The following is a 26,694-nucleotide window of genomic DNA, read 5'->3' on the forward strand; positions in this document are numbered from 1 at the left end:
TGTTCAAAGAGACTGGTGGGGGGGGGAGTGACTCATTCAACCCAATTATCTTGATATCGAGATGGTCAAATCCACTCACAACACTCCAGTGTCACAACATCAATCCCAGTTGATCGTCGCCACAGGAGATCGACCAATGCAGCTCTGTAATCCCAATGCTCAGTTTTCTGAAAATGAAAGCTAAAACACCGAACAGGTGACCGTGCTATTATCTTCACAAATTGAACACATTTGGGGGAAACCTTTACGATCTCTAAGTCTGAACGGAAGTCCAGCGATGGTGAGAACTTCGTGCCGACTCGATTCGGATCGGGAAGCGACTACCAACACAACCACAGCAGGAGAGCCAGGTGGTCGGGTCGCCTGAGTGCGCAATCCTTGTCTTGTTTTGGCAAGATGATATCCATTGTCGATGATGGGTGGGCATATCCAGATCCATAGCAGTGGCAAGAGAAAGCAAAGCGTCTCCCTGCTTGAGGTTAGATCAGTATGATCATTTCATCTATGTAGCCTGCCTCATCGAGCCTGCTGTTGATTGATTCGTTCATGGCAGGCGGTCTGCAGTCATAGCAAGCGGGGATGGGAATCTGGTAAGTTGACTGACTCGTGAGGTGGTCGAGAACCAATACAGATATCTCAGCGCTACTGACCCACAGACAATGATTCTTGTGCTGATGATCTGGGATGTCCTTTGACCCCCGTCGTCCGTCGCCCCAGAGCGATTGGTCACCGAGGTCTTTCCAGCCTCTCGGTTTTCGGGCCCACTGATCGACGTTACAGCACTGTAGTCGTGCTCGATAGTTGTGTGGGAGCGCTTGACTTCTTTGGAAGGGCTCGGCCGCTTCGCTTTCTCGACCTTCCGTATCAAGCGCTGCTCCTCCAGCGTTGGCGCAGGAGGAAGCTGCTGTATGATCGAGTCGATGACATCAATCGGCTCTCCTGTGAGCGGGTTGACACTGGAGCTGTTGAAACGAACGATCTTGACTCCTCCGCGCGAGTCCTTTTCAATCTGCTCCAGCTCTATCTTGCCGAACTCGTCTGCACTGGTTGAGTTGATGATGAACAGCTTTACGGGGACGGAGAATCCTCCGTCGGATTGTCGTGATGAGTGTTGCAAGTAGTAGTCCACCAAGAGCAGCATCGGAGTCAGGCCCGATCCTCCCGCAATGAGGGCGAGCTGGGTGAAGCAGCCCTGTGGTGATGCGGGGTTCATGATCCGCTTGGTCCGGGCGTCGTCGATTGGACCCCTCATACGAACGAACTTGGCGCTCTCAAGATAGGTTGCCATCTGGAGCATGGTGTCCCGATGGTTCAGTCGAGTGCATGTGGCGATTCAGCCGGGCTCAAACTGGGTCTCTATTATATCGACACGAGCCAACATAAGCCTACCTTTCCGTTCGGATAAAACTTGATGTAAAACACAATCTGTCCGGTATTAAGTGACTTGGTCGGAGTGTATGCTCTCGTAACTGCCTCTCCCTTTTCGTTGATAAACTGAAGCCAGACGTATTGATACGGCAGAAACCAGATCTGCTCGCCGGGGGAACTCAGCGCGACGACGATTCGATACACGGGGTTCCTGGCCCCAGATCCTGTGACGAGCTCGCGTTCGGTAATGATGTAAAAGTCGTATTGGCAGGCGGACAGGCCTGGCACTGGCGGGCTGCAGTGCTTCTCGAGATCAACGGCTTTTGATTCAAGAAGTTTTGTACTCTGAAAGTCGCGACCTCGCTTGAGTCTGCCCACTGCAGCTTCGTATAAAACAACCTTTGCCAGCTTCGAGTGGCTGTGCACAGGCAGGGAGGGCAGCTCTGGTCTTGCCTTTCTTCCGTGATAGGGGCCAGTGGCATCCATTCCCAAATAGCAATAAAGCACCTGGATGCCGGCTGGGTGGGTGGACTCGATCATTTTGATGTCATATACGATGCCCTCGACAACGAGCCACTTTTCGCCCATGGCGATCCGCTTGTGAAACTCCTCCCAAGCAAATTCTGGGAGTGTGAGCCATTTTTCAGCGTCGAACGAGGGTGGCCGCTCAGTGGGTTGGACAAACTTGAATATTATGGGGCCAGCTGAGATGACTGTGCATCGCTCAGGGCATGTAGATTGATACAATTGAATTAATGAAGGAGTTGTATCACCGAAACGGGAACCAGAGCATCGTTAACAGAGTGGTGATCACCACCGGCCACCGACCACAGGCTACAAAGCCAGCCGAAAGTGGGATGGCTGTGACTGTGTGCCCAGGAGCACCGTCGAGTCTGCATAGTGCCCGTTGAGTTCTTACCGAGAGTCACCAGAACCAGCCATGCTCCAGCAATCCAAGCCAAGTAGTTCATGTTTGTGATGTTGTTGACCGACAGAAACTGCTGGATGCCCAGGATGCAATTGATTGCTCCCAAGAGATACGTTGTCGACCCCGACACTCGGTGGGCCATGCGAATCGAACCTGAGCACCGAACCGCTTTGGGGTTCTTCTTGGTGTAGACAATGGTGGCACCCAGGACTTGGACGAAAATAACGAGTCCCGTCAGGATGAAGCCAAGGATGACGTGTGGGTTCATTATGACAGCTGAGGTGGCGCTCAAGATAGCCGTCAGAGCGGTATGCAGAACCTGGCAAGGAAAGCATCGCGCGATAGTTTAGCTGTTGCCAGCAATCGCTATAGCAAGATTGAGGGCGAAACAGCAACGCATACAAATGCCGAAATGATTTCCATCGTCTCCTTGTGGAGTCGAAGCCCTCGACTGATGTTGGGATCGTGCTTGACGATGAGGACACCGATGGGATCTGATCGTCGATAGGCGATTGCCGACACATCGAATATATGGTTTAGCAATCGATACAGAATGCAAGCGTTATTGCTGCCGTTGGAAAGGCATACTCACATATTACTGCAAAAGACAGAAACATCACAATCGCATGGATCACCAGCAGCAAAAATGAGGGTAGAGAGGTGGGGCTTGGACCAGAAGCCTGCGAGCTGAAAAAGTTGACAACAGTTGCTCCGCGATTGACGCCATGGCTGTTGTGTGAATGAAGGGCAGCTTTCAGTCGGGTACGACGCTGCTTGCTGCGCGGAACATAGTTGTAGCTTTTTCAACGGAATCCATTCAAAGATAACCACATGTCAACCGAAACACATACTAGGAAAATGTTGGGGAGTTTGAATACGCAAAAATGACCGACATGTCTTCGTCCGCGATAGTTCCTCCATCAGAGCTGTCGTTCGACTGAAGCGCTCGACTGAAGGTCACCGAGGCAGAGTCGTTGGAGACAAATGTGATGATGTTGAAAATACGACTATATCCAAGTGCTTGTGTGGCCGGAGTTGGCATCAAAAAGTCACGAGAGATGGCGTCGACCACAGAGATGTTTCCGTGAATATCGTACGATGCATAGTAGATATCGGCGTTGCGCATGGTTTCTCCGAGGCCAAACGCAAACCAGCCCGCGCCAGTATATTCCATAGTGAAGGTGATTTGGCTACCGGATATGCTCCAGGATAGAGTGAGCTGAGACGACAGACTGATGGAGTTGAGTGAACCCGATGTCGTTGATGTCGAAGGAGCGGTGTATACGCAGGGGTTGTACGGAACACTGGTTAGATTGAAGTTGAGCTGCAGGAGCTTGCCTAAACTCATGTTTTGAACTTGGGCCATCTGAAAGGCGTCGAGAACACCGGGGTTTCGGTAGAAGAAGCGATCTCCATCCCTCAGCCTCGTGAACTGATCCAAAATGGATGCGCGCGCCAGTGCACCGACAACACCGTTCTTGTACGGGATTTCCAGCAAGGCACCGACGATTGCGTCGATGTCGCTGATGTTTGGAAACAAAGAAGCTAATGTCGCTGCCGGGGCAATGCTATTGTTGAAGGCTGTGTAGGATGATGCCATTGAGAGATTGAAGAACTGCCTCGCTGTATTATAGTCCGGAATGCCGAGTTCGCGGCCGCTGTGAGTAGTCATGGAGATCAAGAGCATGATGTGTGGGATTGTGAGTGCGACAGCGTGTGATGGCGTGTGTATGTCGATGCACCCGAGCGCGCCAAGGGTACTCTCAACGAGCCACAAAAAATGGTTTGGGCAGGGCTCCTGGATCCTGAGAAGCACCCAGCGCTTCACACGAGTTGATACTGCAGATAAGTGATCTGTGAGAGCCCAGTTCACCCACCGCTGAATATCAATCGCTGCCAAGTCGTATCCCTGGTTTCCGTTGAGAGGCAGACTGTTGCGGAGATCGTCTGTGTACTGAGCACCTGATTTTGCCTCGGGCTGGTTCATGAGTCCTCGGATATAGCCCTCCGGTCCTGAAGATAGCAGCCAATCCAAGTTGAAGAAAGTCTTTCTCATCTGCAAACATATACCCGCAGGCCAGCGAGATGTCAGTTATGGATCGATGCCATTCGACATTGGTCAGGTACTGAAATAAAGCGTGTGACTCGATTTGCACGGATTACAAGCCCATTCGTGTAGCTGATGTTCAAGAATCAATGCGAATTCCACATACCTCGACCATGCCGACGATTTGCCCAGATTCTTCAACGCTTAGAGTCGTGTCTCCGACGACCGAGTGCCCGTATCGAAAAGTGACGGCCATGAAGAAAACGTCGATTGCCGGATTTACGGAGCTGTTGTAGCCACTATACAGGGGAAGTGGCCCGCTCAACAACGGAGGAAGATATTGGGCATAGGTGATTTGCTGTCGAGAGCACGGTCAAAGAATAGTGTGAGTGGAAACATTGCATACGGTCAGAGCGCGACGGGGACGATTTCCTCTAGAGGAGTCGTGTGAATCCGTATCACATATCAAAGGGATTCGGTGTGTGCCGAGAACCATGGATTTGAGCAGACCTGGATAAGAGCAATGACATAGCGGCGGGTATACTGGAACAAATCTTCATCTGACCAGCTCTGGTTGAGTGTTTTGGCAAAGCGGTTGTGCTCGCGCCACACGGCCACATGCACCAGGACAGAGTGGAGCGCGATATTGGACGCAGCATGGGCAAATCGGAGTAGGTTCGTTGAGGTGTCCTGGCGTCAAGAGAGTCAAATGAACATTAGGTCAGAATCGCGCACAACGACCGATTTGGCCAAGCTTCAAGTAAGATGCCAAAAACTTGGGCTGCAATGCAAGAGGAGTCGGATAAGGTGTCGTATCCACCATGGTAATCCATGTTCGGAGCCACACGCATTCGCGGCTAACAGCACTGCACAATCGCCGTGCATTCAAACAATCAGCAATTGATCCGTGAAACCATCGAGACCCACAATCAAGGGAATTTCGCCAGCGACTGGGTGGAGAAAGGTTTTGAGCAGGCCTCCAGTTCCGGTACGAATTGACTCCGATTCGGCTGGATTTTGACCGTATATCGATGAGCCATCGATAAAGGATGAATAGACATTGATGGGGGCTGTAGCTCCGGCTTGGCGAGGATCGGCCGCCCCAGCCACGGCACGGGCCATTGGGATGTTCTGAGCACCGCTAAAGTAACGGTCAAAGTATAGATCGCCTGCTGGCACTGAGATGTTGAAGAAGGCATTGCTTTGATGGCCGATCGATGCAATATCTTGGGTGATGAGGGTTCCCCACGCGGTCAGCCACGCTGTCGCCGACCCACCGAGTTGGTTGGGCTGGTTCGCTGACAGGAGGAGGTTGGAAACGTTGCGTGCGTTCGGACGGGCACTTCCAGCAGGCTGACCTGTAGGTCCAACGATATACACGGCGCCATATGAGTAGTCGCGGCGCGTGCGATTGCTTGGGTGCCCGAGATGAGTTCACTCGCAATTTGGTGGCGTCGATGGCGGTGCTGTTGGAGCCATGCATCGCCAGCCATTTTCACTCTCACCGTTTGTGCCTCCAAAGGCCGGGCTCATGAGCCGGAGCATAGTTGAGTTGGTCGCCCCCCACCATGGGTTCACCAGATTGTTGTTGGTGCCATCGAGCGATTGGATTTCCAGGCAGGTCGTCTGCAGGCACCAAAGCTGGGCCAGTAGAATGACCGCTGTCAGACGGCAACTGGGGCTCATTGTTCACGATACCAGCGACACTTTTAGAGCGTCTTCGACACGCACCTCTGGCTGCGCGGCCGATATCGATTTGAGCGAGCGCACGTCCAGCACCAACCGCCTTCGGAGGATTTGCGAGAGGCCCTTGTTGCCATGAACCAATCAGGGACAGGTGCCTGGTGCAGCCACGTGAGTCCTGCAGGCCGACCACACCGTGGCTGCCTTGGGCTTGACGTGTTCCTTCCGCCAGCATCCCCCGCCCAACGACCTCTGCCCTCCGTCTCGCCCCTGGTCAAGTCCGTACCATGAGTTCGTGCGTCGAGATCGAGGCTGTAGCTGCAGCTGTTGCGGATATTGCCAGAGAAATGCCAGGTTTGCCAATAGCCGGGGCACTTGGCGCTGCCCGCATCCTCTTTGGCTACATGCGACACGTCACCCACAACCGGCGCTCCTGGACGTTTTTCGCTCGCCGTGCGCTTGTGCTTCTCAAAGCGCTTTCGCAGCAGAATCCGCAGCACTTGGAGGATGCCCAAGTCGACGACGGCTATGCCGCCCTGTACTCTAACATCGAAATATTCCTCACGCTTGAGACCAGCAAGACCGGTTCTTTGATCGAGCTGTGTTACATCCGCGAGCGCATCCATCGATTTTGCATGGACCAAGAGCGACTATGGGAGTGCTTCTCCTCCACTCAAGACATCAGTGTACCGAAGCCCAATGGCTTCAACATTGATGCCTTTCAGCTGTGTCTCTCGAACGATGAAAAAGTGGCACGAAACCAGCCAGGTACAGAGCCTGACAAAGTCGACCTCGATAACAGAGTCAGCCACCGGCTTTCGGTCTCGACGACAAAGCGACCGGCTTCGGATCCTGGTATGAGTGAAGATGCCCTCCCCGCGGCCAAAAAACGGTCTGTCGTCCGTACCGCGACAGAGAACTACACTCACGAGGCCACACTCGAGTCTTCAACCAGTCCTGAGCCAGAACCAGAGACTCAGCAGGCACAAGAATATGGACAACGGCCCGACGCTGCGTCAGAGCCAGTGGAAGTTCAGATTATCACAACTGTATCTGCACCGGAAGCGATATTGGAATCACAAGCAGATATCGAACAGTCAAAACCAGAAGGAATGAAACGAACAGAATCACCAAGGTCAGTCCCAGAGCAAGAGAATGTCTCAATGACAATCCACCGCTCTGCGAACCCTCGCCGTGAGGGAATTTCCAGTATTCGGCCATTGGAAATGCAGCGGGAGGATTCCGAAGCTACTGAAACGGTAGCGGCTGCTGAAGCTGTGCCAGAGCCGCCATGGCCACAAGTAACGACCGCTCAAGCTGATGAACTCGACCACCTGATGATCCAACCGATACACAAGCCTTTCCCGATGCATATCCAACAAGATGGCTCAATCGACACCGAATGTCGGCCCTCTGATCCTTCATCCGACGATCCGACTTGCGAGCCTCGTGCTGAGAACCATCAGCCAACAAATCACCTTGCGACTGCCGGCGCAGCAACCCCTCCAGAATCAATGTCTTCTGCCGAGATCGTCGCGACACCAGAGATCCAGACGGACCAAGTGCCAACCATGTTGTCCGAGGAAAGATCTTCGAAATTGACATCGTGTCGACGTTCCCGAGATTCCGTTTCGTCAGCCTCACCCCCTCAAGGTCGGTCAACACGATTTCGCGGAGTGAAGGAGATTGCCAAAGTGAAAGCGGAAAGCCCCGCTTCATCCCTTGAAGATCTCACAAGCGGTGACTTTGATCGGTACATGGACGCTGTCGAGAACTTGATTCTAAGCCTTCCACACACTCATCCAGCGTGGGTGCAAGGCGCACAAGTCTTCCAGGATCAAGCCGCAGCCGGATCGCATATGGCACTCTTTTTCCTTGGGTGGATACAATTCCTTGGTCTCGGCGTCCCCAAGAGCGACGCCAGCGCTTTTGAAACATGGAAGAAACTTCTCCGTGACGAGCCTCTGGTGGAAACCGCGTCTCCACATGCTGCTCCAAGCTCGGAAAAAGATCTGTCGCCCCTGAAGAAACTTGTTATTCTATTGATAAAATGGGGCGCAGTGGGCGATCGGTGCACAGACAGCCCCAAGATCAAGCTCGCTGAATATGGAGATCCGCAAGGCACACGGACTCGAGCCTTCAAGTATCTTTACTATTGGGCGATTGCAGGATCAGACAGCGACTGGTTCTGCGAGCTTCTGATTGCCATTTGCTATTCATATGGCTTGGGAACCCCAAGAAACAAACCGGAATTTCGCAAGGTGTGGGCCGACTTTGAAAAGATCAAGGACATGAATGCGCAGTACGTCATCGGTTATTGTTACGAGCACGGAACCTTTGTTGAAGTTGATCACACCAAAGCAGCTAGACACTATGACATCGCAAGTCAACAGCTGAATCTCAAGGCCCAGTACAGATCGGGACTCTGCCATCTGGCGAGAAAGGACATCAAGCAAAATTATGACACTGCGTTCAAACTGATATCAAAGGCTGCCAAGAGAGGGCTCCCGTGTGCCATGAACAAGCTCGGAGAGCTCTACGAGGCCAGAAAAAATGTGAAAAATCATATGACCCGTGCCGCCAAATACTACAAAAAAGCTGCCGAGGCCGGTGATGCACGCGGACAGTATCAGCTCGGAAGATGCTACTCGACGGGAAGCGGCTTAAAGCGGTGCCCCAAGAGCGCTTTAGAGTGGTATCGCCGAGCGGCTGCGGCAGGGTATCCGGAGGCCCAGGTTGCTCTTGGACAAATTCATTCGACGGCCAAGGCACTTCCAATTTGACGACGTGAGATCACGAGACGTTCCTTGTTCTGGTTATCGTGATAGATGTAACATGCCGCTCCGATATTCCGTGAAATGCAACTACATGCGACACAATTCGAGTTGCTGGCAGGCTCTCACCAATTGAACCGATCAGCGATGGCCCTTACCAATGGCCACCAAATATATGTAATTTTTGTTGTAACAAATGCTCCCTTTCTTGTCTGATGCGAAACTCCAAATATCTGGTGAGGAGGATGGGTGAGCCGGAATATTGATGCTTGCGAGGACGCACTACCGCTCATGCCTGCACATTCGACCACCAACACTTGCACAAGGAGACTCAATATTGTTCCTCATGTTGGCCAATCTCGGGTCATTCGATGTTCTCTCATCGAGCAACATCAACAGAAGCTGAGGCGTAGCACTGATTTGTATGGCGGATGTATTGAATGTCAAATACTCCATCCAATTCCGTATATATCACCTTGGTAATTCACTCAATGATGGCTCACGCCTGCATGGCTGCTCAGGCTACTTGATGGTGAGTGTTTCGTGTTAATTGCTTGGGGTGGTACTAAGGAGGACTCGGGCATCACAACCGAATCCCCAGCAGCTGGAGTCTGTTGATGGCGCCTTCGAAACCCTGGTCAGCAGCCTTGCGGTACCAGGAGACGGCGGTGTCAATGTCGAGAGGCACGCCTTCGCCATACTCGTAGCAGTTGCCAAGGTTGTTTTGGGCGTATCGATTGCCTCGCTCGCCTGAAATGGAATACCACTCGACTGCCTTGACTCGGTCCTGGGTGACTCCGATTGCTCGATAGCTGCATTCACCAACCCTCCACTGCCCGTACAAGTTGCCTTGGTTGGCCGACTTGCTGAACCACTCGAAGGACTTCTTGTGGTCAATTGCGACGCCCATGACACATCGATAGCACACCCCTGCCCAGAACTGGCTGTCGCTGTGGCCGTCGTTGGCGAGTTGTTCAAAGATGCCCGCTGCCTTGGTCTGGTTCTTCAGGGTCCCTAATCCATGGAACAAACACACAGCCATGAGGTGACTGCACAGCCAGTCACGGTCCGATCCAAACCGGCACAGCTCAAAGAGCTTGCGGGCAGCCAGTGAGTCACTTGGGGAAGAGATCCACCACGCCAAGCACTCATCTTCTCCGAGCTTAAACACATCCGACTTGTTCTCTCGGATGATCTTGATGCCGTTCTGCTGGTCTTGGGGTGTTCCCCGGCCGAGGTAATGCATCCAGCCAATCATGTGAGTGGCGATGGGTTTGAGGACTTGATCGGTGGACTTGCTGCTGACTTCCTGCCAGCGGTTGAGAGCATCGACATCGCTCTGTTCGACACCGTGGCCGATGAACGAGAACCAAGCTTGCAAGAACACGATGTGGAGTCGGCCGTCTTCGTTGCCCTGGTCGGCAGCCTTGGAATACCACTCGATGGCTGTGTTGTAATCTTGGTCGACACCTTCACCACTTTCGTAGCAACCTCCAAGGGCGACTTGGGCCTGAAGGATTCCACGTTCTGCAAGACTGCGGTACAACTCGACAGCCTTTGCGTGGTCTTGGTCAACCCCGAGCCCGTTGCGATAGCATGACGCAAGCTGGAATTGAGCCATTGAATGATCAGCTTGGGCTGCCTTCTCCAAATGGTGAAAGATTCGCTGGTGCATGCTTTGCTGCTCGGATTTCTCCAAAGACTGCTGGCCAGCGAGATCGACTTGTAGGATCATTGCCAGGAAATACGACGCGACAACATTGCTCTGATATGCTTGGACAACGAGCCAGGATTGGTCGGCTGTGCCTGGATCCTTGCAGTGCAGCGAGAGTGCAATCTTGTCGCTCGGTGTGAGGCCGATCCGCATCTGTCCGTCTGGACGGCACAGGCTTGCCTTCTGGCACCATTTGTTGAAACGAGGCAACCTGAAGCTCAGGAAAAGACGGGCACGCCTGCACACTCGGAGGAGGGTCTTGATGGTGGCAAGGTCGAGGGCGAGTTGGAAGCTGTCGTTGCAGCAAATGATGGTGAAGATGTCAGGGTTGTGGTCGGGCGAGGGCTGGGTGATATCGGGCATCGACGAGGTTGTGCTGGCTTCAGCTTGGCTTTGGTGGGTGGCAAATGATGCCGTGGTTGAAGCAGGCTCGCTCATGCTGGCCATGTTGACGGAGACTGGAGGGAGGAAAGTGGGTGGCGATGGACAGAGGACAGAGGGGGAAGTGGCGAAGCAAGGCAAACCATGGCAAGCCATACCCTGGCAAGCCAAGCACTGGCCATCCAACACACACACACCTGGCTCGATCCGATGGCTTGTTGGCTGGAGTCGGTGTTACCATGCACTGCCACAGGTACTGCCACATTCATCGAACATGAAATTGAACATGAAATCGAGCCTTCCTATTCACAGCACAGAGTCGACCAGACTCGGTCATGAAATGTAGGCATGGACTGATATTTGTGTTGCAGTGTGAGGGAGGATCGACTCAAGGATCAACAATACTGGCCACATCACAACCAGGCACGCACGAGATGATTGAGCGGAGTTGCGTCGTTCATTGGTAGGATGGAAGGCACAGATGTCAGTCGGGCTGTGAGGCGCGGTTGTGAGAACATGGTGCAAGCATGGCAAGAGGAATGCAATGGAGTCAATGAGAGACAGGGACCATTGGAAAAAGAGTGGGTTCGCAAATCGCCCATATTCTCCACTTCTTGGCCCCAGAGTGGGCAACAGCCTCTCTGTGCATACTGCTGCGTTGCCACAACCAAACCATATCATCATCATCCAGCCCATCGGTCGAATTCGAGTGCTGCCCTGAAAGCCCCGGTGGCTTCGCTATGGGTGCGCTGCATCAGTACAGCCATTTGTCAAGGTTCACCTGATGTGCTTTCGTGGTGGCCTCGTTGTTCCCACTCCCTCTACATCCTCTGAATCGTCGTCAGTGGCCATATTTTTGGGGGCAAACCGCTCGAGCATTGCCTGAGCGAGCGTGAATCCTTGGGCAGCAGCCTTTGAGAACCAGAGCTTTCACCTGATCTCGATTTTTCGGGAATCTTGAGAGAGCGAGACGTGATAGTAAACCTCACACTACCCCCAACGACCGCCCCCTCCCCGAGAGGGACTGGTCCTAGACCCCCCATTCAACCAGCTCGCCGAAGAGCCATGCCAGCGGCGACTCCTGCGGTGCCCCAACCCCCCGGAGGCGCGGTCCCTATAGAGGGCCAGCTCGCCATCTTTCTGCCCCCTGACCTCGAAACCCTCACCGACAAGGCCCTCAAACAGGCCTGCAAGGAACGAGGTCTCGCTGTCACTGGGTCCAAGAAAGACCGAGAGAACCGCCTCAACCAATGGAGGTTGAGCCAAGGGGCCGATCCGGCCCAAGATCACACCGCTCCTGAAGTGGCTGACCAGCCTCCAGCCGAAGACGAAACCGCCGACTTCGAAGACATGGCCGAGCCTCCCGGCCTTGAACAGACCGTCGCTCGTCCATCCGCCCTGACCACTCCAACCCTCGTAGAGAGAAGGCGTGAAGCGGCTGGGGACCGAAGTGGGCTGTCCATGCGAAACAGCCTCAACTACCTTGCTGCCGAGATCTTGGCGGAATCTCGAGAATCCCCCCGCGATCAGGCCAAGACCGCGAGGGAGCTCTTCAACGCAGCATGGCGACTGGCCAGCACCGTTGGCGAACTTAGATATGCCGCTCAACACATCCCGGTTGAGAAGATGTCCCCCGAGCTCTGGAGGACAGTGTTCCCCGAGCTCCAGCACACTGTGGAATGCCAAGTGTGCAAGTCCAACGCCACCTCGACCTGGACGCCCATCAAGAATGGCCAAGAGGTCCAGCTTCGGTGCCCCAACGTCCTCGACGGCACTCCCTGCCGCGGACAGATGCCAGCCCTGGTGTTCTGGGGCAGAATGACCCGCTCATCCAACCAAGATAGAGCGAGATACCTCGTAGCAGCCGAGTCGGTTCTAGGATCGAAAAAAGCCACCTTCTACCAACGCTGTGGCCTCAAGATCCAAGAGCATACACAGGCGAGGATCGAAGCCCAGCACAGACCAGCAGCTATCAACGGGATAGGGAAGATCTCCTATGCCCAGGCGGTGGCGGGCAAGGCAAACAACGCCGAGCCAGCCGCTCGGCGAGACGAGGATGCACGCCCAGACCCCCCAGAAAAGCTAGCCAAGCAAAACCACATCGCCCTCCTGGAGAACATCATGGGCAAGTTCGTGGCCCAGCTCCAAAACGCCCTGAATGTGGCCCTGGCCGAGAAGCACAACCCTCCCACGGCAGAAGAAACCAGACACACGGAGGGTGCGCTCAACGCCCTCATCAAAGAAGGACTGGAGCTCTCGAACTCGAGCAAAGTCATCTTCAAGGCGGCCCGAGAGCAACAACGGGAGGCTGAGAAAACCAGAGAGAAAGCCTCCACTCCCCCTTCCCGCACATCACAGGACACCAAGCCTAAGCCGATGGGACATGTACCCGCGGCCAAACCAAAGCCGCAAGAAATTGCCACACGCATCGCCCTGCAGCCCCAGATCAAGCAGCCAAAGCTGTGGATAGGCATGCTCCAAGGTGCGCGCCAGAAAACGAGACCCGCGGCCATCAGCGGTAGCATCGAGAATGCTGACCTCGAAAGCCCAATGCTGAGAGATAAGTTCTCAAGAACCAAACGGTTGTACTTCAAGGGAATCCAGGCCATGAGCCTGAAGCTCATCCGAACGGCCCTCAAGGGATGCGGCATCGACGACAGAAAGATCGCCGACATCTCATTCCACGGACGAGACATTATCGATCTCCTCCTCTGGGACAGCCGAGACGCAGACGCAATCATCAAGTCCCTCTGCAAACCCCCAGGACGACGGCCGGTGGTGACCCACCTCCCGAACTTCAACCCTGCAGCTCCACCGGTCAAAATGACATCGCCCCAAGACAAGCGCAACCATATGCGCAGGTTCCTGTATGCCTCGGTGACCCAAGCAGCCCGTGCACGCGGAATGACGGTCGTCCGAGACATCCAGATGCGAGTGCCCAGAGAACATCGGCCCGAGTTCGATCGGCTTCTGGCGCTGGTCCGACGAGGACTGACGATCGACAAGGACAGCGTCAGGGTCGACCCACGGGAATACCCCGTGGCGGAGAACATCCGCAACAGCCCCCGCCTACGCGAAGAAGCACAGACCACCCCAAGCCAACGAGCTATAGAGGTGGAAGCGGAGCCTGAGACGCTGCAACAGGCAGACCTACCGGCCGAGACGGTACCCGAAGCGCTTCGGAGCTCGTCAGACCTGGTCGAGGGGGTGATCGAAAGGTCATACCAGATTCATACTGAGGCCGAAGCGGCGGGGGCCGCAGAGCGATTATGAATCAGCCCCACGACGAAGGAGACGCTGAGGTCAAGACCAACCTCACCGTCGCATCCTTTAACGTAAATGGTCAAAGCACCGAGGATGGTGTCTCCACGGAGCACACCATCCGAGAGATCCTGAAGAACGAAGGAGTAGACTTCATCGCAATTCAGGAAACGAAACTGGCACCGGAAGCGCGGAACCCCTTGGCCAAGGTCACAGCCCATGAGGCCCGTCGAACAGACAGCCTGGGCGGTGGACTGGCGCTGGTGTTCAACCCCGAGACAATCGATCCCGACGACCTGAACATCGAAGAGACCGACGAGGGAAAGCTGTACACGTGGACCAGGTACGGCACCAGAACATACATCGGAAACTTTTATATCCCCCACCCGGTGAAGACCGAAGAGTTTGCGCAAGCGGTACAGTCGATTGAAAAGTATGCGCGGATGCCCAATGCCCAAGTCATCGTGATGGGAGACTTCAACCTGTCGCTGAGCGACCTCAACGGCGGAAGGGTGATAAACAGAGCCAAGGAGACCGCTCTCACGACCACCCTGCGGAGAGCCAGGATGAAAATCATCCCACCGGCAGCGATCCCGACCCCAACTCGGATCCGGGGTAACCGAAGATCGACCATCGACTATATCTTTGTGTCGGAAGCGGAAGCCAACAACGACCCGCTCCTCAAGGTGGACATGGAGGGACAATACCTCATATCCGACCACCGCCTGATCTGGACCACTGTGAAACTCACGAGGAGTGTGTACCCAAAAGCCGACAACTGGCAGTGGAACCTCAGACTCCTCGAGAACCCGGAGGTCTGGGAAACGTACAAGTGCGCCATTGAGCGAGTCAGCGGCCTAGTCTTAAACGAGATAGAGAGGCTCCTCCAGCCCATCCACGACGGCACTGAGATACCCATCAGCCAGGCAGACGCACAGCTGGCCATGGACCAAGCATGGGAAGTCATCAAGAATGCAATCAACACGGTGGCAGATAGCGTCCTGGGCAAAACACAGGTCAAATTGATCTGGAAGACCCCGGAGCTCACCGTCGAGATCCGTCATCTGACCAAGGAGAGGAAGAAGCTCCAGAAGCAGCTCAAGAGGCACCACACGGACCCTGTCATGAAGGAGAACCTTCGAGACAAAATCAGGGTGGTCAGACGAAACCTCAACCGGGCCATCCGAAAGTGCCGAAAAGCGAGCAACGAGAAACTGGCCGAGAAAATCAACCGCATGAACAGCACTGAGCTTTCCAAGACGCTCGGGGCCATGCAGAAGCGAAAGGCCCGGGAAGGTGCCCACCGATTCGACAACTCTGACGAAGCGCTGGAGAGACTCGTCTGCCACTTCGGCAGAGTCTCGGCGGACTCAACGGCCACGGCGAACGGGTTCGATCGAACACTCGAGCCCCCTACACCGAGCCAAGAGCGTAGACGACTCCCCCCCAGCTACGAGCTCCCCATAATCAGCCCACGGGCAATCAAGGAGGCGATCATTACAACACCACGAAGGAAGGCCCCAGGGTCGGACAGGATCAAGATCGAACTGCTCCAGCCCAACGCATATAGAGTCTCGATATGGCTCTACTTCCTCATGGGAGCAGCCATCAAGGCGTCCGTGGTCCCAACTGAGTGGAGTACAGTGCTGATCCATCCCGTCTACAAGAACAAGGGATCGCCCCTCGACCCCGCAATGTACAGGCCGATTGGACTGACCCAAGTCTGCCGAAAGGTTGTCGAGCGAGCACTGCTGCCGTTGCTCAACCGAAAGCTCGGACTGATGGACATTGCCCAAGGTGGATTCCGGGCCGAGCGAGGCACCCTCGACCAGATCTTTGGCCTGGACACGCTCATCAAGGACCGCCAGCTGGCGGGCGAGGAGTACTCCCTGGTGTTCCTCGACATCAAGGCGGCCTACGACACTGTCTGGAGGGAGAAGCTCTGGGACAAGATTGAAGAGCGCACCCCATGTACGATCACCCTCAGGCTCTTGAAGGCCATGTTCGACGATGTGAAGATTCAAGTCGTTAGCAAGAGCCGTCGGTCCAATCCGGTCTGGCTGCAGAAGGGACTGATCCAAGGATCGGTGCTGAGCCCGCTGATGTTCAGCGTGTTCATCGACGACCTCCCTGGGAAACTCCGGGCAGACGGTGGAACGACCCTAACCACCACCCGAGGACGAGCCGTCCAGGTCAACTCACTGTGGTTTGCCGACGATGGGGTGCTCATCTGCCGCCCCAACCAGACCCAGCGCCTCCTCGACATCTGCGAGGCCCACAGCATCGAGAATCGATACCAGTTCTCGCCCCCGAAGTGCGAGGTGATGTTCACCGAACAGCACCCAGAGAAGGATGCCAAGGTGCACCTGTACGGCAAGGAGCTGCCAGTCGCCAAGGAGTTCCGGTATCTCGGAGCCATCGTCGACATCAACGGCTTCAGGATGGACCGCCAGATCCAGAACCTCACCCACAAGGCTAGAGGTGCCGCCGACAAGCTGGTGAAGCACGGAATGAGTCTGGGCCGATACTCGGCCAAGACGGTGACGAGGGTGTTCAAGACCTTCGTTCGGCCCATGCTCGAGTATGGACTGACCCTCGAAGTGCTCACGAAGCAGCAAGCCGTGATACTCAGACGAGCACAGATGCACTGTCTGACCCGACTCTTCAGAGTGGTGCGGAACACGTCCTACGGAGCGATGCACCTCGGATGCGGACTCATCACCCTGCCCAACCGCCTCAAGCAGCTGGCCATCCAGAACCGAGCCGTCTGGGAAGACCGTCTGGACCACAACGACAAGATGGTCTCGATGGTGTTGAGATATTCCCGCATCCAGCCCAGCCTGATGGATGCATCCCTCGGCTCCCAGTTCTACCTCGACGAATACTGGCGACAGCTGATCGTGCTGAAAGAACAGTGCCAGCCGGACTACCCGATGAAGGAGCTGTTCAGGAACGGCTACTACCAGCTCACAGGACCACCAGTCAAGCTGCAGATCCACATCGATGACGCGCAAGGCTTCGACAGGTCAAAGGAACTGACCTCGGCCCGCACCGTGACGACGACCATGTCGGGACTGTGGGCCGAGCGAGGGCCCAAGAGAGATCGATACTATCACAACATGATGGTAAGATGGACCCTCGGTGCCTTCCCCGGACACCCGTATGGCCACTATCGGCTGTGCATCTCCTGCACGAAGAGCCGAGGAGAGTTTGTCGCGATGTGCCGGACCCACACCCAGAGCTGCGTCGGAAGAGGCGGCTCGTGGCAACGGATAGTAGATGAACTCGAGCTGCGGCACCCCGAGTGGCAAGAAAGCGGCCACGAAAAGGTCGGTCCGATCGATAAGCTCCTGGACCTGACGAACGTAGTGGGTTACTACGAGCTGGATGGCATGAGAAGGTTCAACTGGCAAGACCCGGATGTACACCTCCTGTGGCGAACACTCCGAAGGGTGTTCAAGACGCTGATCATCGCCAAGGCGGGGTGGAAACCCCCCAGGCGATAGGCGGCATGGTCGAAGCAGAGCGAGAGATGAGGGCATATAGCTTTCATCGAACGCAAACTGCCCATTAGGCCTATGAGTATCCCATCCCTTGTTATTTTTCTCCTTCTTTTTCTTTTTCTTTCCCCCATGTACTGCTAGGGCCGACCAGGTCTTGATAGCTTTTAAGTGAAATAATAAAATAAAAAAAATAAAAACCGGAGTGACCCAAGATCACGCCAAAGCATTCCATCTCTTCAACATGGCCGCCGCCAAAGGGGATGCCTTGGCCCAGGATCGCATCGGGCTTTGCTACGAAAAAGGTCTTGGTGTCGATCAGGATCCGATCAAGGCATTCCAGTGGTTCACCATGGCTGGCAACCAGGGCCTGTGCGATACACAGGCCAGACTTGGCGTCTATCACCATTTTGGGTTCGGAACCCCCGTCGATCCTGGCAAGGCTGTGGAGTGGTACACCAAAGCCGCCCTCCAGGGCCACGTCCATGCTCAAAACAACCTCGGATGCTGCTTTTTCCATGGATTCGGGGTTCAGCAAAACCACAGTTTGGCCCTACATTGGCTTACCATCGCAGCCGAGCACGAGAACGGGGTTGCCCGAATCAATCTTGGAATGTACCCACACCTCGCGAGCCCTGTTGACGCATCCAAGCCTCCTGTGTGAATGACTGATCAGGCTGATGAAACATGCTCCCGATTGTATTGATCACCACGCTCGATTCGAGGAGCAGCCTTTGATCTGTGCAATCATTCTGGACAGATGACCCTTGAGAGCGTCAGCGCGAGCGAAGCCCTTGTGGCATCCAGGGCAGATCCATGGTCGTTCGTCGGTGTGGAGTGAGCGTGTGTGGCGAGTGAGTTCCTGCCTGCGTTTGAAAATGATGTTGCAGTGATGGCAAACATTGGGTATTCGCTTCGTTCGCCGATGAGCTCGAGACTCTGTGTGGGCCGACTCCCCGGACGAATCAGGGCGACAAGCAGACTCGCATGGGTTCAGAAGATCGTTGATGTTCATGCTGCGAATCGGGCTCAGTCAGTCAGTACAGGCCCTTGCTGGCTCACTCATATCACGGATGTGATGCGGTGGTACCTGGTGATGCTTTTTCCGCTCTTGCCTGGGATTTCCCACTTCCGCCGAGGGCTGGTGGGCCAGAGCCCAGCGGCTCGTCTCGAAAATGCGGCGGGGCATGTTGGAAGAGGCAACAGACCCATTCACGTGATCCCACCCAAACGACGGATCTTCCTGCCACCAAAGAGCGCCTCGTTCAAACCCTCACCAGGCCAAGACAGGACTTTCCCTCCTTGCGACTCACCTTGTGCTGGATGCGATTCTGGCTTGGTGAAATGGTGGCGCAAATTGTCCATGGCTTGCACCCCAAGCAAGCCAATTCGAGATTGGGAGGGCCTGATCTGGGACCACCTGCGATCGTGATCGTGGATGCTCTCGCCCTCGAACGACAGCTGGTGGAAATTGGTAGCGTGGCTTGGGTGGTCAGCGGCGGGCGAGAGAGGCGTTCCTGTTTGTTCGCCTGAGGGAGAAGGGGACATGGCCTGATCCTGTCTCGTTGGGCCAGCTGGCAGCGCCGATGCCACCTCGCTGTTGATGATCGTGTTGTAGGCAGTCCGGAGCTCGAGGGTATCGAATTCAGTCGGCGACTTTGTGGTGCGAATCAGCTCCAGGGCATCCGTCAAGCAGAGCTGTTGGGAGATTGTGCGATCAATTTCTTCGAGTATTTCATCGTCAGCCTGTTCGTCGCTGGCCTTATTGCCGCAGCGATCATCTTGTTCCTCCGCTTCAGCCAAGGAGCAACAGGATCGGGGCCGGGTTGGTAAAGGACTGTGAATCTGGATGACCTCACGAGGCATGGCGCTGGAGAAGTTGATGGGTAGCCGCCATCATCGCTCTGAGAGTTATATCTTGGCAGGCACTGTGGGCCGTTCGTGCATGTGGTCCAGGCTCGAGCCGTTGGTGTGCGGAGGCGAGGGAGAAACAGTGGCGTTGTCGATCACTCCCTCCAATGGAACTCAGCCCCGCAGGGCAACCAGAGGCAACCGGCTGCGTTATGTGAATCCTTTGGTCAAGTTGGGTCACGGTCACAGCTCCCGGATTCGTCACTCGCCGTTGCTGACGCAGCTTGGCTGGTTCACAGTGCTGGGCCTGCACGATCCACCGGAGGATGGTTGGTGCAGTGCGCTTGGATCAGAAACAATGGTCGTTCGCAGCGGCTCGCTGTCGGGGAGCCAAGCGGAGGACAATGTTGGAACTCTCCGCTCATGACCGTTCGCCGTGAGGTGTGAAGTGGTCTGGGTAAAGGGGGGCTTGCCCGGCTTGGCGATAAAGCCCCACGACCAAGCGGCGGCCAGCAAACATCAACTCTTTCGATGCTCAATCCTTCTGGAGGCTTCGACACCATGGTACGAACAAGGTTGAGTCGTTTGTTGTCATCGTTGGTCGCTGCTGATCCAGTCACTCGGCTCCAAAACAACGTTGAGATGACGTGTCTGGGACCTCGAGGGCATCACCGGCTCAAGCGGATGCTTTGCCTGCCATCAACCTGACCACACAGGGTCGAAAACCTTGGCTTATCCTCTCTGTTGTCTCCACCAGCCCAGCAAGCACCCGTTTTTTCTGAAGATTGTAGACCAGCCCGAGAGAGTTCGTTCCTCTGGGTTTGGCCATCAGCTTCATGGGCGGCCAATCGATCCAGCCCCGGTCCTGCAGCTCTTTCGGCGGGGTGCTGATGGAGAGTTGATATCTGAGCAAGTATCCCAGCATGTCTTGGGTGAAGCGTCGTTCATGCGAGAACGGGGCGAGCGGGCTGTGTCGTCTGTCTTTGCTAACCGGAGCTTTCGGACGGACTAGTCCCTCGTTGATGACGGAAGCGTCGCTCTTTGTGATCCATGTCCAGCTCTATGCTGCTGATGGCATGGAGGATCGAAGCCTTGTCGTCAACCCGGCCCGGCTCAAGGAAGCTGTTCCTCGCCCCTCGACTTCCCTGGCACTCCATCATCGGGTCGCTCATACCCCACCCCCGGACACTGACTCGCTCCAGACAGAGAACGTCATTGGTTCGCCAAGCATGGCGCCTGTCGCAGCAGCCAATGGTAAGTCGCCAGTCATGACGTCGCCATCATCCCCAGATGCACCACGAGCGTTGGAACTGACCCACCATCTTCCAAGGCTGCCAGAGCTGCAGCCCTGATGCAGGCAGTCCCGACTGGCTTCAGGATTTGAGCGACAGCGACCAAGTCGCGAGGATGCTGTTTCCAGCCGCCCAACCCTCGCTCTTCGGGAACTTGGTTTCCTCGGCTGTTTTCTCCAAGAGTGCCCAAAACTCCATGACCGGCGTCTTCTTTGTGTTCTCCAAGCTGTTCATTCGAGTCGAAGGAACATACAGGCTCAAGTTCACCTTGGCCGACTTGGGCGATCCTTGGTGAGGCAGTCGCACCACGACCTCGAGCGCTCTGGCCAGCAAATCCACGAACTGACCTTCTCTCAACTCGGCCTGTTCAAGCTGCCCTGCCTTGGTCACCATCCAGTCCGAGGGTTTTGTGTCCTATGGATGGAAGAACTTTCCAGCAATGTCAGGTACGTACCCTGTGGTAAATCTGCATAGCATCGTGGACATTATGCATCGCCGCTGGGTTGATGTTTGGGAGGTTCGGGATGCGACCGTTCACCCATGCATCGCTGACAGGCGTCGAATCGACTGCCCAAATTGTACCTGCAGAGCCCACGTCCACTTTCAAAGCCCTTGCCCAGCAAGGTGTCCATGCTGTCCGTCGAAGTCGAGGAAGGAAGTGATCTTTGCAATCACTTCAGTGTCTCCAGAGAGGAGTCTCGCTTCGCTTTGCAGTAAGCACGCACACGTCTCAGTTACCCTGTGGACCGGGTGGTCTCTGCTATGGATGGCGGCTGTGTGTGTTTTCAAGGCTCGCAGGGACATCAAAAATAGGGTGCCAACTTCATTTTGAGAGCATTGCATCCCTTGACGAAAGTGGCTCCAGGAGAATAGCGAGAGACTCCTGGAGGAACGCTTGGTTCTGGCGAAACTCCCTAACCATCTCTGTGAGCGTGAGCCATGACTTTCTAACAGCTTCAGCGCTCCCAATGCACGCGACTGTTGTGTTGTCTGGGTCCTTCAGCTCACTCAGTTTCTCCAGCATCATGCAGAGTGTTGCCATTCGGGTGAATCCCAAGGTCGAGGCAGTTGTCTTCAGTTTCAAAGCTTCCTCTTTCAGCCTCGCGAAGAACTCGGTGTCTCTCCTGGTCCTGTGTTGTCAATCGAGATCAGCGAATCGGCGTGTTCTAGTGGGTGATGAACGAAGTGCAGGAATAGCAGGTACTCACAGATGATCTCGGATGACAACCAAGGATGCACGGACTGTGTTTGAATACAGCACTGCCATTTCCTTCGCGAACGGTCGCTCCGGATTGTTTCCGTCCAGACGAAGAACTTGATTCCATTGACTCCTGTCAATCTCCATCACTTTGACTCGCCGGGTATGGTGACAGAGGCGGAGAAACGTCCCCGTACACGTTCGCCACTTGGCTCTGATGGAGGCAAACGATCAAGTGGGCTCAAGATTTTTGGCGAAGTGGATGAATGGGCCGAAGAAAGGTGTGCTCTGGCCCTCTGATTCAAACCAAATTCGGATCACTGGGCCAGTCCACAATGGCACCCAGTGCTTGGCTACTTGCAAGTCCATCGTCCTTGGCCAACTTGCGTTTGCGAGGAACAGCTGCTCTCGATTGGGTACTCGCGGTCTTCAAGATACCCATCTCAACGACCAAAAGTCGTCTATGGCAGCCAGAGAGAGCAATGTGAATGGGCCAAGCCCTTTGCTCAGGGACTTGGGAGAACAACCAGGACACAAGCCCCAGACCCATTCACGTGGCCACGACCCAATCGCCGTGGTTGGCCTGATGCCAAGGCGTGGTCCTGGCTCTGGCCCTGTCGCCTTCCTCCAGCCATCTGCCACTTCTCCTCGCTCTCCTCCTGCTCACATTCAGAATGGCGCCCCAGCGACCCGTCAGCCAGGAATGCCCCAACTCCTTGGTGGCCGATATGCTTCCAGTTAGCTCCCCATCTGCGTCCCTTTCCAATTTCGACTTTCTCCCATGTCATGGTTTGCAACGACGCCTTCCTCGCTACCCTCGACCTGGCAACCCTCACCAAACTTCCTCAGCTCGCTCGTCAGTACAGAGGCGTCTTGTCTCTCGTTTCGAACAGGGCGTGGATGCACCAGCTCTATCGCAAACTCAAAATCACAGCAGCCATATTCACCGGAGTTGACGTGTCCATCGATCGCAGACAGGTCCTCGAGGGCATGTGTTCCTTCTGCAGTCGCAAGGATGGCTGCCCTCGCAGCTTTGAAGCCTACCAGAAAGAGATGCCACTCTGGTGGGCAATCTGTCGCTGTCCCTCTCTCGAAGCCAATACCAGGCGTCTGCTGTCGGCCGGGCTGATCCAAGCCAACGTCGACTGTCACGCCTGCACATCAAACTCTTCACAGGACATGGTTCGAACACTCGACCCGCAGGAGCAGTTCCACATCGTTGACAGTGCTCGAATCATCCAGCGTGGACACTGTCGAAGCTGCAGCGGAATGCCTCACGGACGGTTTGGGTACTCGGTCATCCGATTTGATCACCACCCCTTCCACACTGCCGAGCAGTGGTCTCAACTGCTCCCTCACGAACTCGACACTATCCAAAATCGGCCCCTTCGGACCCTTCGTCTTGTGAACTGCAGTTTCTCGTCTGTCTCTGGCTGGCCGGTCGCTTTCCCTTTTCTCTCTGATCTGCAGCTCAATGGCAAGCTTCCAGAAGGCGAGATTGACAGCCTGGAGGGAATGCCCCAAATGCCCCAGCTGGAAAAGTTGATGCTGCCCCTATTTCTCAAAAGTCTCGAATGCATCCCTCAGAGCCTCTGTCGTTTGCAGTCGCTTGATTTGGGCCATCACGCCCAAATTGCTTCACTGGTGGGACTGCCCCTCCTTCCAAGTTTGAAAATACTCGTCCTTCCCCCATCTATTCTCTCATTGCAAGGATTGCCAGCGCAATTGGATCGCCTCGTGGAAATGAATATGTGGGGCTGCAGTCGCTTGGAGTCGCTCCGGTGGCTGCCTGTCATGCCCGAGCTCAAGCTACTCAAACTGCCCCAGTCAGGCCCTTCCCTGAATGATTTCGATACTCATTGCTCAGGCGCTCTGGTTTCAGCATCGGTGACAGAGTTGTGGATTCCGTCGTCGTTCAGTGGTCTCCAAATGCTCTCGGCCGCATTCGCAACCATCAGGACCCTTCATGTGTCCATCAGTGGGCCAGGGGATACGTTTGTCCAATTTCTTCCGATGCCACACCTGGAGCAGCTTTTGATACATGGGCACAGTCCATGCCAATTCGTTGGACTGCCCGAATCGGTCAAGATCTTCAACCTCTAGATGCCCATGCTCATGTCCTGGTTGTGGAGGCTGGGTCTCTCAAAGCTCATTGGTCAAACTCCCTGAGCGATGTGTAGTGCTCCTGGAGACAATCTGTGCAGGCTACGGAGCAGCGAGCAGCATCGCAGCGCAGCGGCATGGAAATCGAGAATGCTGCGTTTGGTCATCACGAACGATGAGCGAGTGTGTATTCAGTTTCCAGAAATACACATCAATCCTGCCTCAAAGCGAGTGTCCCACTCGACATGCTACGTTGGCGTGAAGCTGCCGTACATTTTGTCCTCCTTGACCGTCGAGATGAACCCGGCCTCGCCGATCTGGAGGTGCCCGATCTCGTTCTCGCACGTATTGATGTCCTCGCCATACCGCACTATCCGGTTGCCGATGGCCCGGACCGATTTGCGTGTCGTGACGTTGCAGTAGTCGTCGGGACTGGATGTCTGGAACCGAGACAGAGTGTGGGCGGTATCAAGAGCAAATCGCATCGGATGCTGGAGCGCTCGGCGGGCCTCCGTGAATCCAGGCGTCTTTTTGGTCGCCCGCATCGTCGCCCAGTAGATGATCTCGGCAATCTTGCTCAAGATCGCTGTTGCCGAGCCGATCGCTGCGATGATGATCGGGAGCGGTGGAATCGAGAGCATTCCGGCTCCGGCAAACCCGTAGTAGTCGCAGTTGACCGTCAGCGCCGAGTGATAATGCATGATGGCATAGTGCGCCGACGACCCAATCCCGACGGCCACGCCCCGATACATGGCCTCGGTGTGGTAGTATCCGTCGGGATAGGTTGCCCACGAGAGGTAGTTGCAGAAGGTGGCGCCTTGGGATGGGTAGTAGCTGGCGTTGAGGACCGACTGAAAGACGCTCTGACGGATCAGTGGCAGCACTCCGTAGCTGTCGGTGGTCTCGCGGAAGGCCAGCTGGGCCGTCCGGGCAAAGCTCGACGGCGATGTCGGATAGGCCACCGAGAACGACCTCGAGGGACTCGATGCTGCCACCAGTCGACCGCCCGTTACTGCCGACCACTGGTCCAACACAAAGCTGTACTGGATGACTCCGACTCCGACCTGGACAAACACAACGCACTCTTGCTGGAAGGTCGAGTTGACGACGGTCTGGGCAATGTCGTCAAAGACACTTCCTGCCGGGAGCGTGACGCTCATCTCGAGCATGAATCCGCGGCCGTTGGACGAGAGGACCGAGCTGACGATGTTGGAGGCGCCGTTGGTGTTGATCGAGGGCTGCGGCTGTCCGTCGTCGCACTCGGCCTGGATGATGTAGACCGGTCCCTGGCCTTCGATCGTGAACGAGTCCATCGGATTGTTCATTGGCTAGCCGGCCCAGGCGCCGATGATGCCGTCCGACAGCGGTAGTCCGTAGTTGTAGACGGTGGCAAAGTCGGCGTCGCCCTGGATGAACTGCTGGATGGCAATGTTGGGCGACAGAACCGAGCCGATATAGTTTGGCGGATTGCATGTTCCCTGGAGCAGGAAGGTCTCGGTGGCGTCCCACACGAACGAGATGCTGCATCCAATCAGGATCAGCTCCGAGACAATCTCGATGAGGTAGCTGATCTGGATGATCTTGTAGCCGGGGCTCCTCTTTCCCTTGACCCAAAAGTCGGCAATCTCGGCCACAGTGATCTTCCCGCGGACCAGGTCGCTTGCGGTCATCGAGAGCCGGATGATGTCGGAGATGCGGGTGCTGGCATGGTGGGCGAGCAGGGCACAGGCAATCACAAACAGCTGGAGAAAGTTGTAGACCCAGATCCCGGGCATGACGGTGTAGAGCGCAATGATGAAGATTCCCGTCACGAACGTGTGCGCAACAACCGCAACCGCCAGCCATGCCATGATCTGCGTCACCTCGTTCGACAGGAACTTGATCGTTTTCTTGAAGGTGGACGAGTTCACGATGGTGGCTGCGATTTTCCTGACCAGAGCAACAGCTGGATGCTCGCGGCAGAGGTTTTCTGAATTCGATGACCGACGACTTTGTCTTCCACCTGAAACAGCACCACAACTTCCCAACTTCTCGGACTTCAGAAGCGGCTTGTCCATCTTGTTCGAGCTTGTGCTTCGGGACGGAGGACAGCTGCCTGTACCCTGCTTCTTCCAACTCGGCTCGATAGCAATAGCCGTGCCGAAGTGTCGTGGCTTGCCGAGTGACGATCCTCGGGGTCGTTCATTGAAAAGGGCAGTCCGGCTTGGTGCCCCGAACTGGGTTTCAGGAACCGGATTTTGGGATGGATTTTGGGATGGATTTTGGATGGATTGCTTCCAAGAGAACCTTGGCTCACGCTCACATCATAATCCATGGTGCAAATCAATGACCGAAGGATGTGTGCGGTCTCCGATAGCGATATGAGGAGTGTGAATTTGCAAATCCTGCTTGCTCAAGTTGCCCGAAGGAGTCGCTCAGGTGGAGGGCGATTCCAGGCCCGATTTGAATATGACGACGTCACTCGACATCGGATTTCGGCGCGCTGTGATTGGCAAGGGCTTCCTGTCTCGGCGAATCAATGCTGGAAAGCGCAAGGTGGGAATATTCTCCAAAATTCGGCCGAGAAAAGCATCATGGCCCGGTCGAGTTGCCGC

General features: G+C 55.3%; 9 protein-coding genes across 9 annotated transcripts; 5 read left to right on the plus strand and 4 right to left on the minus strand.

Annotated features, from left to right (window-relative positions):
* Positions 1-186: 186 nt before the first annotated feature.
* BJ171DRAFT_596176 (heme peroxidase) lies at positions 187-6,029 on the minus strand (the record flags this gene model as incomplete). Its single annotated transcript, XM_053114660.1, has 12 exons — positions 187-558; positions 651-1,288; positions 1,390-2,081; positions 2,288-2,615; positions 2,699-2,790; positions 2,889-3,025; positions 3,148-3,954; positions 4,174-4,352; positions 4,510-4,701; positions 4,854-5,033; positions 5,271-5,701; positions 5,849-6,029. 12 exons carry the CDS (start codon positions 6,027-6,029, stop codon positions 480-482), a joined length of 3,936 nt encoding a protein of 1,311 aa, XP_052970482.1. The 3' UTR covers positions 187-479.
* Positions 6,030-6,285: 256 nt separating this feature from the next.
* BJ171DRAFT_491199 (uncharacterized protein) lies at positions 6,286-8,997 on the plus strand. The gene has a single exon (XM_053109712.1). The coding sequence runs from the start codon at positions 6,314-6,316 to the stop codon at positions 8,807-8,809; it is 2,496 nt and encodes an 831-aa protein (XP_052970483.1). The 5' UTR covers positions 6,286-6,313; the 3' UTR covers positions 8,810-8,997.
* On the minus strand, positions 8,961-9,741 carry BJ171DRAFT_491200 (uncharacterized protein). The gene has a single exon (XM_053109713.1). It carries the CDS (start codon positions 9,708-9,710, stop codon positions 9,384-9,386), a length of 327 nt encoding a protein of 108 aa, XP_052970484.1. The 5' UTR covers positions 9,711-9,741; the 3' UTR covers positions 8,961-9,383.
* Positions 9,742-9,944: 203 nt separating this feature from the next.
* BJ171DRAFT_455702 (uncharacterized protein) lies at positions 9,945-10,977 on the minus strand (the record flags this gene model as incomplete). The annotated part of the gene is made up of 1 exon (XM_053108290.1): positions 9,945-10,977. A coding segment is annotated over exon 1 (1,017 nt), but the record flags the coding sequence as incomplete, so codon positions are not given.
* Positions 10,978-17,900: 6,923 nt separating this feature from the next.
* On the plus strand, positions 17,901-18,320 carry BJ171DRAFT_578204 (uncharacterized protein; the record flags this gene model as incomplete). Its single annotated transcript, XM_053113866.1, has 1 exon — positions 17,901-18,320. The coding sequence occupies one exon, from the start codon at positions 17,901-17,903 to the stop codon at positions 18,318-18,320; it is 420 nt and encodes a 139-aa protein (XP_052970486.1).
* A 369-nt stretch (positions 18,321-18,689) lies between these two features.
* BJ171DRAFT_472059 (uncharacterized protein) lies at positions 18,690-19,522 on the minus strand (the record flags this gene model as incomplete). Its single annotated transcript, XM_053108636.1, has 2 exons — positions 18,690-18,895; positions 18,970-19,522. 2 exons carry the CDS (start codon positions 19,520-19,522, stop codon positions 18,690-18,692), a joined length of 759 nt encoding a protein of 252 aa, XP_052970487.1.
* Positions 19,523-20,529: 1,007 nt separating this feature from the next.
* Positions 20,530-21,461, plus strand: BJ171DRAFT_578205 (velvet factor; the record flags this gene model as incomplete). Its single annotated transcript, XM_053113867.1, has 4 exons — positions 20,530-20,761; positions 20,838-21,090; positions 21,172-21,245; positions 21,388-21,461. The coding sequence occupies 4 exons, from the start codon at positions 20,530-20,532 to the stop codon at positions 21,459-21,461; spliced, it is 633 nt and encodes a 210-aa protein (XP_052970488.1).
* A 1,068-nt stretch (positions 21,462-22,529) lies between these two features.
* On the plus strand, positions 22,530-24,224 carry BJ171DRAFT_239681 (uncharacterized protein). Its single transcript, XM_053106625.1, has one exon. It carries the CDS (start codon positions 22,784-22,786, stop codon positions 24,098-24,100), a length of 1,317 nt encoding a protein of 438 aa, XP_052970489.1. The 5' UTR covers positions 22,530-22,783; the 3' UTR covers positions 24,101-24,224.
* BJ171DRAFT_239670 (uncharacterized protein) lies at positions 24,224-25,681 on the plus strand. Its single transcript, XM_053106624.1, has one exon. It carries the CDS (start codon positions 24,346-24,348, stop codon positions 25,468-25,470), a length of 1,125 nt encoding a protein of 374 aa, XP_052970490.1. The 5' UTR covers positions 24,224-24,345; the 3' UTR covers positions 25,471-25,681.
* Positions 25,682-26,694: the final 1,013 nt, after the last annotated feature.

This window comes from Polychytrium aggregatum (genome assembly GCF_025602895.1).
Source record: "Polychytrium aggregatum strain JEL109 chromosome Unknown BJ171scaffold_5, whole genome shotgun sequence".
Lineage (NCBI taxonomy): Eukaryota > Fungi > Chytridiomycota > Chytridiomycetes > Polychytriales > Polychytrium > Polychytrium aggregatum.